The 12,072-nt window shown below is 44.4% G+C and overlaps 1 protein-coding gene across 3 annotated transcripts in view; it reads right to left on the bottom strand.

The window, feature by feature from the left end:
- The window catches only part of ESYT2 (extended synaptotagmin 2), an 83,047-nt gene extending 82,002 nt beyond the window's left edge, over window positions 1-1,045 (bottom strand). For all 3 annotated transcript variants that reach the window (XM_054991714.1, XM_054991715.1, XM_054991716.1), the window contains exon 1: window positions 630-1,045. In XM_054991714.1, the coding sequence (XP_054847689.1) occupies window positions 630-962 (333 nt within the window). In that variant the 5' untranslated portion in view covers window positions 963-1,045. The remainder of the gene's footprint in view (window positions 1-629) is intronic.
- Between the last annotated feature and the right edge of the window lie 11,027 nt (window positions 1,046-12,072).

Below are 12,072 nucleotides of genomic sequence, written 5' to 3'. Positions count from 1 at the left end.
AGGGTAATCCCACCACCCCCTAGAGGGTGGTACTGCTCACTATGGGAACCACTGGTCTAGGTTTTGGGTCCAACAGGACCTTAAAGACTAACTATACTTCCAAGATACGAGGTTTCGAGAGTCAGCGACTCTGGAAAGCTCGTGCCTTGGAAATCTAGTTGGTCTTTACGGTGCTATTGGACCCGGATCTTGCTCTTCGACTGCAAGCCAACACGGCTACCCGCCTGAAACTGGTCTTGGTGGACTGCCCAGTGAAAACCTCCCCGCCTGCACCTAACGAACAGGGCTCCGGTCCCCGACTACCCATCTTGATCTAGGATTAAAACACAAACTTCAGCCCCTTAACTAAAGCAGCCCAACCGCCTGGATCCCGGCAGCACACGCTTTCGTGTTTCTCGCGATCCGACGCGGCAAGCCCAGGAAAGGCGTGCCACCCCCGCCAGCTCCTCTGCGGTCGGAAATTAAGCGCCTGTCCCAGGAGACGGAGAAGGCAGCGCCAGCCCCGGGCGGCTCAGCCCGCAGCTCGCCCGGCGGAGGGGCAGGGCAGGGCAGGGCAGGGCAGGTCGGACGGGGCTCCCGCCCGCAGGTCGCCCGCCCGCCGGGCCAAGCGCTCGCTCGCTCTCACTCACCCATGCGGGCAGGTCGCCGGTGGAGACGGCGAGCCGCACGGCCCGCTCCTCGTCGTGGAGGAAGGCGAGGGCCCGGCCGAGGCGGGAGCTCTTGCCGCCCCGGTGCCTCTGCACCCAGAAGAGGCAGCACAGGGCGACGAGCACCCAGCTGAAGCTCAGCCCCAGGTAGCCCAGCACGTACACGGGGAACACCAGCGCGAAGCTCCGCGCGAACTGCGACACCAGCCCGGCCAGGTCGACGCTCAGCATCGACGGGGGCGGCGGCTCGGAATCCCCCCCGGGCCCGGGGCTCGGCCCGAGGTCGGGCGGCGGCGGGGGCCCGGAGCCGCTCATGGTCGCTCGGCGGCGGCCGCGCTTCCTCCCGAGGCGGCGGCGGCTGAGGCGCTGGCTGAGGGGGGCGGGCGCGGAGGCAGGGCGCGGGCGGGACCGGCTGAGGCGGCGCCTCGCATCTCTCTCGCCCTCGGGCGCGCGCGCTCCCGCCTCACGGGCGCTGACTGACAACAACCGCCCGCTTCCGGGTTCGGAGGCGGAGCGGCCCGCCGGCCTCGGACCGAACCATTCTCGGAGGCGAGGGGGGGGAATGGACGGATGATAAAACTGACTAAGCCATTGCGGTGGGGGGGGGGTGTTAGAACTTGCTCAGCCGCTCGCCTACTTTGGGGGAGGCTCCGCCCCCTCCTATCCCACCCGCCCCCTCCTGCCGCCTATGGTCGCCTGTTACGTCATCGCAGCTCCCTCCCTCCCCGCAGTGGCGTCGACTTCGGTTTTCCCTCCTCTTTTCACTGACCCTGTCACGGTGTAATCCCCGCGCTGGCCCTCTGGCTGCTGGTACCTCATAAATTCCTAAAAAGGGCGCGAGGCGTCAATATTTGCTGACTGAAAATATGCAGAAGGAGGCTAATTCCAGGCGCGTAGACGTGGACACAGGAGTCCTACCGCTTCTTAAATAACAAACAGGAGTCTTACTGCATCTTAAATAACAATGCAGTAGAAAAGAGCAAGAGTCCAGTAGCCTTCAGGTATTTAAAGAAGTGAGCTGTGGTTCACGAAAGCTCCTACCCTACCACAAATTTTGTTAGTCTTATATAGGTGCTACTAGACTCTTGCGCTTTTCTACTGCTACAGACAAACACAGCTACCCATCTTGATCTAATAATAATGTGATTATCTTATTATTTAAGGTATAATAATAATAGCAATAATTATCATTACATAACAATATGTATGATTAGTGGTAGGTAGCTTTTGTAAGCCACAGCTCACTTCTTCAGATACCTCTGGCTCTCATACCCTACCACTAATTTTGTTAGTCTTATAGGTGCTACTGGACTCTTGCTCTTTTCCATAGGCTACCCATCTTGATCTATAATAATATGTAATTATTATTAACCCTATTTATAGCCTGCCTTTCTCACTGAGACTTAAGATGAATTAGGCAAGGCAGCGTAGTCAATTTCAAATATGTTTCAATGAACAATATAATATGTTTATTTAAATTATTTATTGTCTGCCTTTCTCAAGGCAGATTACACAAAGAGAGTCAGTACAGTAAGTTTCAAAGATATTTCAATAAACATGTAACAAGCAAATTTGCAAACCAGCATAAATCTAATACAGAGTTGAAGAAATACTCAAACAGCATGAGCAATTCATATTAAACAACATAGGAACTACACAGTAGGATCATACTTATAGCAACAGTAGTAGAATCTATGGTCTATCACACAACAACAGTAGTAAAATCTATGGTCCCTCGTTATTCTTTTACTGATGGATCTCTTTGAGACCGCTTCCTTACAGTACTACCTTCCAATCTGAGTAAAAAGCCCTGTGGAATAATTAGTTTTGCATAAACTTTCCTTAGATGTTCATTTCATCGTATACATGAAGTGTACATCCATTAGGTAACAGGTAAAAGGTAGTCCCCTGTGCAAACACCAAGTCATTACTGACCCATGGGGGGACACCACATCACAACGTTTTCTAGGCAGACTTTTTGTTACAGGGTGGTTTGCCATTGTCTTCCCCAGTCATCTACACTTTACTCCCAGGAAACTGGGTACTCATTTTACCAACCTCAGAAAGATGGAAGGCTGAGTCAACCTTGAGCCAGCTACCTGAACCCAGCTTCCCCAAGATCAAACTCAGGTCGTGAGCAAAGCTTGGGTTGCAGTTCTGCAGCTTACCACTCTGAGCCACAGAGCTCTTACTACATCCATTAGGCAGAGATATTTATTCTTGAAGCGACAAACAACAGAGCTAGCAATGTTGCAAAGGGTGGTCTAATACAAGATTCAGTCCAAAGTGTAATCAATCTACTCAGATCATGTTAGTAACATTTCCAGCATCCCATAATTCTGCTGTAGCTTTAAGTAAACTTGTACACTAATTAATTAATGTTGTTTGTTCCGGTGCTCTATGGCTTGCGGGCAGTAATAAAGATTGCTTATGTGTACCTGCATTATGGATGTACGCTTCATACATCTGATAAAGTGAGCTTTGATTTACGCTGAAATTAAATGAGCTTTGACTTACGCTGAAATTAAATGTGCTAGTCTTTACAGTGCTGCTGGACTCTTGTTTAAATCAGAAAAGGCCAATAAGCCTTAACATAAGTTGCTGTTTATAATGTGTTTTCTATGTGCAAAACTCTACACATGTCATTCCCCCCACCCCACATTGGGCACAGAAACTAATTATTTCCACATTAGAGCTAGAGAATGGAGATTATGGCCTACATTTCTGACAGGAGATAAATTGGTGTCTGGACTATACTTCTTCAACCTGAAGATGGCTGGTGATTGACCTCACAGAATGTTCTTCCTCTATGCAAAATAAACACTTAATAACAAAAAAGCTGTGTGTCATGAGGAAAAAGTTTTAAACTAGTTTCTCCAGTGACATCTAGTTCCCTGTAAGCGAGGATTTATTGTGCATTTGTACAGGAGCCTTCAGTCGTTTAGGCCTTTACCTGCAGTTTAAAGTGGCACTATCCAGGAACAGCCTTACCAGTCAGTCAGAACTAGGCCTGTGAGAGTGTGACTTATATAAAATGCTATTTTGCACGACTATTATGGCATCTGAACCTCCACTTCCATCTTCTAAGGAGGGTTTGTTGAACTTCAAATATTTTTAATTCTTCTCAGCCATATTTCATATCCTTGAGGCAAGATAAGCAGAAACATCACACAATACTCCCAAATAACTGAAATTCCTTTTGAATATAGTAATGTATGGTAACTATATTAAGTTGTCAAATACCAAGGAAAAAGGCAAATGTGTAGAAAGACAGTCCTTGCTCTTGAGCTTTGTAATCCAAAACAGCAAGGTAACGTAGGAGGCTATGTTTTTTATGGTGTGCACAGGATTTATATGACAGCAAAAGATGTAAATAAATTGGATAATATTTGTGAAATAGATTCTAGTGTCTCGTGTGGCTTTCCATACCTCTGTCTGGAATTAACCCATCAGTTTAGCATCTGTGCTAACCTGAGCATTGAAAGCCACTGAAAATTAGAAAAGTTACACATTTTCAAAAGCAAGAGTAAAGATGCACTTATTCTAGGGCAATTTTATTGGCATTTCATACCTCAAAGCTACCTGTACTAAGGAAGCTAAGAGTGCCAAGCAGTGTTCTGTATGCCTAAGCCATTTATTTCACTCTCTCTCTCCCCTCCCCCACTACTTCATAACTTACTAGTTTTAAGCAGACTAGTAAAATATAAAACCTAGACCACATTTAAATAGCTATGAAAATCAATCAAAATTGCATAAAATTTCTCAACTGAAATAATGATGAGTCTACTATTATTTTCTAATAAAAGAGGTAATGTCTCCTTCTTATCTATATTTTGGAGCAAAGGAAAAAATTAAAAGATTTCTAGCTTCAGAAAAATAGCCGCATTCAAAAGTCATATGATATACCAGGGGTGGCCAAACTTGCTTAATGTAAGAGCCACATAGAATAAACATCAGATGTTTGAGAGCCGCAAGACATTATACATTGAAGTGACTTCAGATGAAGAGGTGGGTTTGGGGAGTGTCCTGAAAGTGACATCACAGGAAGAGGTGGGATTTGGGTACAGTATGCTGGAAGTGACATCATTGGAAGTGGTGGAGCTTGGGAAGAGCCATCACCCGACCTTTGACTTGGAAGTGACATCATGAAAGTGATGGCACATCCTTGCTAGCCTTCACCCTCAAAGTCCCCAGGTATTTTCTGAGTCAGACCCAGCAACCCCAACATTTTTATTGAAAATATGAAAGACATGGAAAGAAAGAAGGAAAGGGAAGGAAAGACATGGAAAGAAAGGAGGAAAGGGAGAGAAGGGAGAGAGGGAAATAAACTAAACTAAACTAAAAGAAGGAAAGATGGAAAAGGAGGGAGGAAAAGACATGGAAAGAAAGGAGGAAAGGGAGGGAGAGAGGGAAATAAACTAAACTAAAATAAAATGTATGGCCACAGCAATACTCAGAGACCTTCAAGAGCCACACAATATGTCTAGAAGAGCCACATGTGGCTCCCGAGCCGCAGTTTGGCCACCCCTGTGATATACAGTGTCCACACGCCCTATAATACCACAGTTACCTGCTCTCTCAGAATACGGTTGCCTATGATACCTCCCTTCCAGAACTCTAGATGGTAAGGCATTTAGGTGCACCAACATAAAGGCATGTCTATACAGGGGAACAGTCAAATATGAGCAATAGTCAGGAAGCTGACCAGATGAAAGAATACCAACAGAGTTGAGCAAACACATTGTGCTCTACAAATCATGCTCTACAAAGAACCTAAATAAATGGTTCTTGATCATGCACATGGTGTCTTGCCTGGTGACTGAATGGAGGGAGACCAAGGAAATAACAACAACAACTACTTCAGGACAACTTAACACTCACTCAGAGCGGTTAACAAAGTGTGATAAGGAGCTGAAGTAATGGCTCTACAAGTTTATCCAAATGAGAAAAAGAGACCTCTTTAGTGTTGGAGTGAATGTTGGATGTTGGAGTGAATGACTTTAAGAGAAAAAACCTTTATCCAAGCCCAAGATGATTGTCCCAGTTTGGCTCAGAGGGCCACCCTTGCTACACAATTCAGAATTCCAGAGATGGAACATAGGAATTTAAGGGAAATCGAATCAAAGGACTCCCCTATTTTACAGGCCCTATTTCCACAAGACTACATAAATATTAGATGTTATTTATAGGAGTGCTTTGGGATTACTAAATAGATGGCTTACAGACTGAGGCAGCAATATTGAGCATATACATCTCCAAGCTTAGGACTAGGGTGCAAGAATAATTTTGTACAGTTCTTTGGAAGGCAATGATTGCCTGGAAAGAATCAGTAATGTCAGGAACGATTACAACATTAGACAATCTGTACAGAAACATATAAACATTTCCTCTGTTGAATAATTGTAGAAGTTTCCAACTTTTCTTCCTCTTCATCGAGCCCAGCTCAACCTTAAAAGGAACCGTTTTATACCATCAGAGCCCTGACCCATGGAGCTAGTACCATCACTTCTGATTTGCAGGGGTTTTCCCTAAAAGCACATGTGGAGCCGAGACTTTCTCCAGCTTGCTGCTTGCAATATTTTTAATATTCAAGATCCCTGTTACAGGGCTTTTTTTCAGCTGGAACGCGGGGGAACGGAGTTCCGGAACGTCTTGAAAATGGTCACATGGCTGGTGGCCCCACCCCCTGATCTCCAGACAGAGGGGAGTCTGATCTCCAGACATTTTCTCTGCCCGGAGATCAGGGGGCGGGGCCACCAGCCATGTGACCATTTTCTCCGAGGGCAACCAACTGAGTTCCACCACCTATTTTCCCAGAAAAAAAGCCCTGCCTTGTTACATATCAAGCATGTGCTCTGCCTCTGAGCTAAAGAACTTCCCCTGAAGAAGAGCCACCCTGGATCAGTCCAGTGGTCCATCTTGTCTATCATCCTGTTTCACACAGTGGCAAACCAGTGACTCCGGAGGGCCAACAAACAGGACATATAGGCTAAAGCCTCATAGTAGCCACTGACGAATTTATCTAATCTCCTCTTAAAACCATCTATACAAGTGGCCATTTAGGATTTTTCTTCTTGTTTTAAATGTGCATCTCCTTGCGCTTGCCAGTACTGGACTGCATTTGCCATGTTGTTGCCAACTCAACCAATTTGAAGAGATCCTTATGGAGCTCTTTACATAAGAAAAACAATGCTGGATCAGAGCAGCAGTCCCTCTAATCCAGCCAGTGGGCCATCTAGTCTAAGGCTTTCAGTTCCCTTTGGCTAGAAAGAGTGCTGTGAAGAGAAGAGCGTAGCTTGAGAAGGAGACGCAAGAGATAGGAAGTCTTTGTAGATCTGCAGCAGTACCAGAGACAGCCAAGCTACAGCAGAGGTGGCATTGCAGCCACCCCCCCACCCCCCAAGTGCATGCTGGAGATCTCCTGGAATTACAACTGATCTCCAGTTGACGAAGATCACTCCCTCTGGAGAAAATGGCTGCTTTGGAGGATGAACTTCACAACAGTACACCCTGCTAAAGTCCCTTCCTCCCTCCCCAAACCCCACTCTCCCCAGACTCTATCTCCAGGAATTTTCCAACCCAGAGTTGGCAACCGTATGTGAGAGACTCGCAAAAGGCCTCAGTGATCCAATAAACAACTCTTATCAACTCCATGGTTCCAACTTAAAGTTGCTAATTTTGAGTTTTATGTATGACCCTCCACGTTGAAGTAAACTCTACTTGTAGTCTATGCACTACTTGTGAATGATTATAAGTTGTTGGAGGGCCTGGGAATCTTTTTGATACTGTATTTTTGCCTTATTTTGCCTACTGGTGATTCCTCCTCTTGGTTAGGAACAGTGGAAGCCAATGGGCTAGAGGCACCGCTACTTTATTTGATTTTTGCATGCAACTCCTTCCGATAACCAACCCAGGTCCTATAATTCCCCCCCCCCTCTCCCAAAAGGGAACTGGGGTTACATATGCTTGTACTGAAGTATAGCTTTCTGGATATATTCTGACTTTGTGAATAAAATGAATAAAACATGTAACAATTAATGCATCTGGTGAAGTAATCTGTGGTTTGTGAAAGCTTCAGCCTTAATAAATCTTTAAGCCTTTGCTATTTTGGCTAAAACTTGTTTAGTTACCACTTTTTCCCCACTACTGAGTCAGCTAAAAGTGAGAGGGGAAAGACGCTAGATTTGGTTTCTTATGTAAGAGGCTTGTTTCTGCCACTTCAGGAGTTACACTTGGATAACTTGTCTAAGAGATTTGCACAGCTGTCACACAGGGACATATGATGACCTCAGGTTATTTTAAGAGAAGCGGAAAGCAGCGGCTGTATTTATTCAAACTGGAGTACTGCAAGCATTTCTGAGACGCTCAGGTCAAACCAACAGCTTCAGTATATTTTAATGGAGAGGCACAGCAGCTCCAACTCAAAATTTGCTTGTGCTCTAAGACATGGAGTAAATCCAGATGAAACCAGAGCAGCTTAAAGAAGTCCTATACAGCAGTCCTATACATTCTGGCTACGGTAGCTTGTTGGGGCTGGACCAGGATTCTTGCTTGCTTTGGAACTTTGACAGCCATTGACCACTTCATACAAATCCAGGTACTAGAACTCGGGACTGTATCACTTCAGGTGGAGGAGCTGTATATTTGAACACTCCCTCATGCAAAAAAAAAATCCTGTATGTATTAAACTACACATTCAGGAGATGGCTATACTAAACCTCTCTCTCTGATATGCTGTGACACCAGCAGCATAATCCTAAACAGAGTTACACCCTTCTAACCCATCAACTTAAATGACTTAGAAGGCTGTAAGATCTGCATTGTACAGGATTTTGTCACCACTAAGATATCCATCTGTTAGTGTAAAGTGGTACAGTCCAATATCACTTTATTTAATAAAAGGTAACGCCAAGGGACTTTCCACTGATTTGCATTTTCATACATTATTTGGTTAAAAGGAGCATGAAGGTGCCAAGAGATCGATTGCTTTGCTTGCCAAACTCTACAACAAAGGGCTCCTCTTTTATTGTGACTGGTAAAGCGCAGAGAAGAACCAATCAACTTAATATTCCAACACTGTTCTCATGGGGAAGTGTAATTAAATTAGATTAAAATGTAAGCCAATTCCCCCTTTTAAAAGGCTATACATGAATTTTGTATTACTGCACGTAATTGTAATTTGAATCAAAATTGAAGGTGCCTTCTTCCTGTTCTTGATGGCACTTGTGGGGATGGGAAACCCCTAGTCTTCCTTTCAGGTAAACAGGATACTTCATATATGTTTAGATTCCCACATATCCACTTTCAGGTTAGCAGTGATCACTCAAAAATGTCTTGTAACATTAAACAGTGGCATGTGTGTCTGGTATGTGCTGTTAAGTTGCTTCCAACCAATGAAAACCCTTTGAATTAATGACCTCCAAAGCATCCTATCATTAACAGCCTTGATCAGGCATAGTATGTGCATAGTAAGATGGTAATTAAGAAGAATTACAAATATCTCTTGTAGAAACGCAGTACTGATGTAAAATGCCGAACTGCTTCTAGGTGAAATGTTTAATCGATTACTATACATCGATTAAAAGCAACACCTGCCTAGCTACTACTACCCATAAGAACTCTGCAAGACATTCTGCTCTTTTCAAAACCAATTGCTAAACTACTTTTTCGTGATGTGTGACCTTATTTTCCTACACAAAACGTGATTCTGTTTTATATACAATTTGTATTTTGTGAAGAGCAAATTAAGTATCTGGTTCTATGTAGATTTAGGAGAAGCACACACTGATTTCCGTGAACATACCAAACACTGTATAGGACTGAGATATAAGTGTTGTTGTTAGTTGTATGTCTTTGTAGTAACCTCTTACATCTAGCATCCCCCTACTCCTGAGTTTAAGCACATACTCAGTGTATAGAACTGGAGAAAAGACATCATATCCATGTGCAGGTCCAAGAAGGATTTTTGTCTTAGAACAGTTAACCTTCAAAACACATCAAACATGAGATTCTACCAAGCTTCATATTTCTTCATTTCTGCAGAATGTGCTCCAAGAAAAGATCAAGTGTTTGCCAGACAGGGCAATGACCCACCTCAGTCATTATGCTATTCTTAAGTGCTCTTCATACATTATGCTGCGGTTACAGTACATACATTATATCAGCAACTCACATAATAATCTTTTTGCAAACCAGCCAGCACGATTACTCCTGTACTACAAACTGGAGGTAGTGCATAAATAGCACCAGGGCTTTTTTTCAGTGGGAACGCGGTGGAACAGAGTTCCGGCACCTCTTTAAAATGGTCACATGGCCGGTGGCCCCACCCCCTGTTCTTCAGACAGAGGGGAGTTTAGATTGCCCTCTGTGCTGCCGAGCAGCGTGGAGGGCAATCTAGACTCCCCTCTGTCTGGAGACCAGGGGGTGGGGCCACCGGCCATGTGACCATTTTCACCGAGGGCTGTTTAAACTTTAAAAAACTCCCCCCTTATTCCAGCTGACCGAAAGTGACATCATTGTGCGGTCTTGAGTTCCACCACTGAGTTCCACCACCTCTTTCCCCAGAAAAAAAGCCCTGAATAGCACTGGCTTGCCTAAAGTCACCCTGAAAATTCACAGCTAAGATTTGAACAAGGGTCTTCTTAGCTCAGAGTTCACAGTCTTAACCATTGTACTACATAAGGTAGCATCACATTAGTGGCCTTCAAGTTTTCTGCTTTTAGAGGATACTTTCTAATTGCTGTGCCTATCATAGAACCCTGGTGTATTCCAGAGGATTCTAAGGCATGTTATATAGAGTGCACACTTAGTTCAGTTCACAAATGTTTGGGATTTCAATATTGCCATACACAAACTGGGGACATTCCCAAAACACACCCACCAGCCTCCTACCTCTGCAGGACATGTAAGAAAGGTAAGTGCTGATAGCTCTGCCCATGTACACAAAACAGATATTGCATGGGCTCTGTTGAGAAAGTTGATGCTTGCAATGTGAGGAAATGCATCTCTCTGGCTGTCATTTATTGGCTCATAATTGGTGTGTGTATGGCCACTGCTATGATCTCTAAACATGTCCATCACTCAAAAGGCAACTAGTAGCAGAAAGGAGCCATTTTGAGTAAGGGACACAGCAATGATCAAAACCAGCCCTTTACATCCACTGCACCACACCTCCAGGCAACCCACGGATTTCAGCCCATAATGTAACCTCAAGCAAACAGCGGAACAATGAGCGTAGTACACCACAGCAAGGTACTTCACCTTTTCTAAAAATGTCTTTAACATTCCATGTCAGTAATCACTCAAAACAATAAATGCAGACTAACAGTTTTAATAGCAATATTGATCTCCTTATATACTCTCCATTCTCATTCCTTTTCCCTGCCAGGAATTTCTTTTCCTATTTAAGTGAGTTTGGCATGATATCCTAGCATTTCTAATTAAAAACAAAACTAGAATATTAATGTTATTCTGACTAGTATTAAAGGAGGTCTGTAGGATCTGTTTTTCTAAACTTACAGTAAATGACTAGTTATAAGCAGCATATGAATGGAAACTTGGCCATCAGCAATACATGACTGTATCACTCGCACACACACACTTTTTTTAAAATGCAGGGGACAGTTGGGAGTAGGATTGCCAGCCTCCAGGTAGTGGCTGGAGATCTCCTGGAATTACAACTGGTCTCCAGGCCACAGAGATCAGTCCACCTGGAGAAATGGCTACTTTGGGGGGGGGGGGGGTTGACTCTACGGAATTACGCCATGCCAAGGTGTATTCCCTCCCCAAACCGCACTTTCTCCAGGTTTCACCCCCCACCCCACCCCAGATCTTCAGGAATTTCCCAATTTGGCGCTGGCAACCCTAGTTGGGAGTAGGGCATCAAATCATTTTAAACCACACCATTAAATATACTAACCACTTCTCCCTCGCTCCTTAGCGAGCAACCTGACTGCAGCACTCTCTGACGTGTGTATGTGGGAAACAATGGAACAATGGAACAACCTGATGCAATATTGGACTCAGTTCATTCGTTTATAAAACAGACATACGAAAGAAGCGAATGTGTCTACTTCTAGACAGGGCCGTGCAAGATTTTAAAAGTTTGAAAAGGAACAAAAAAAGTCCAGGACTATTATCTCAAAGCTATGAAAAGTCCTTCAGCATTTTTAAATCTCTTGACTACAACTAACACGGTTACAACGCCGAAAATTTGATGGAAATTTCCTACTGCCATTCTCCCGCTTCCCGAAACTACAAACAGCTTGCCTTCATTTCCCATAACCCTTTGTAATCAAACGTCCCACCCCCACAACCCTATTTTTCACACGATTGGTCGGCGGGATCTATTCTTTTGGCCAATCAGCGATGATCTCGTATTACCTCGCTGTTGCTAGGCAGAATTCCATGCGGTTGCCTAGGTTTC

The sequence above is a fragment of the Eublepharis macularius genome, chromosome 11, assembly GCF_028583425.1.
Source record: "Eublepharis macularius isolate TG4126 chromosome 11, MPM_Emac_v1.0, whole genome shotgun sequence".
Classification (NCBI taxonomy): Eukaryota; Metazoa; Chordata; class Lepidosauria; order Squamata; family Eublepharidae; genus Eublepharis; species Eublepharis macularius.
Note: the sequence above shows the minus strand (reverse complement) of the source record. Positions and strands in the feature narration are given on the sequence as shown.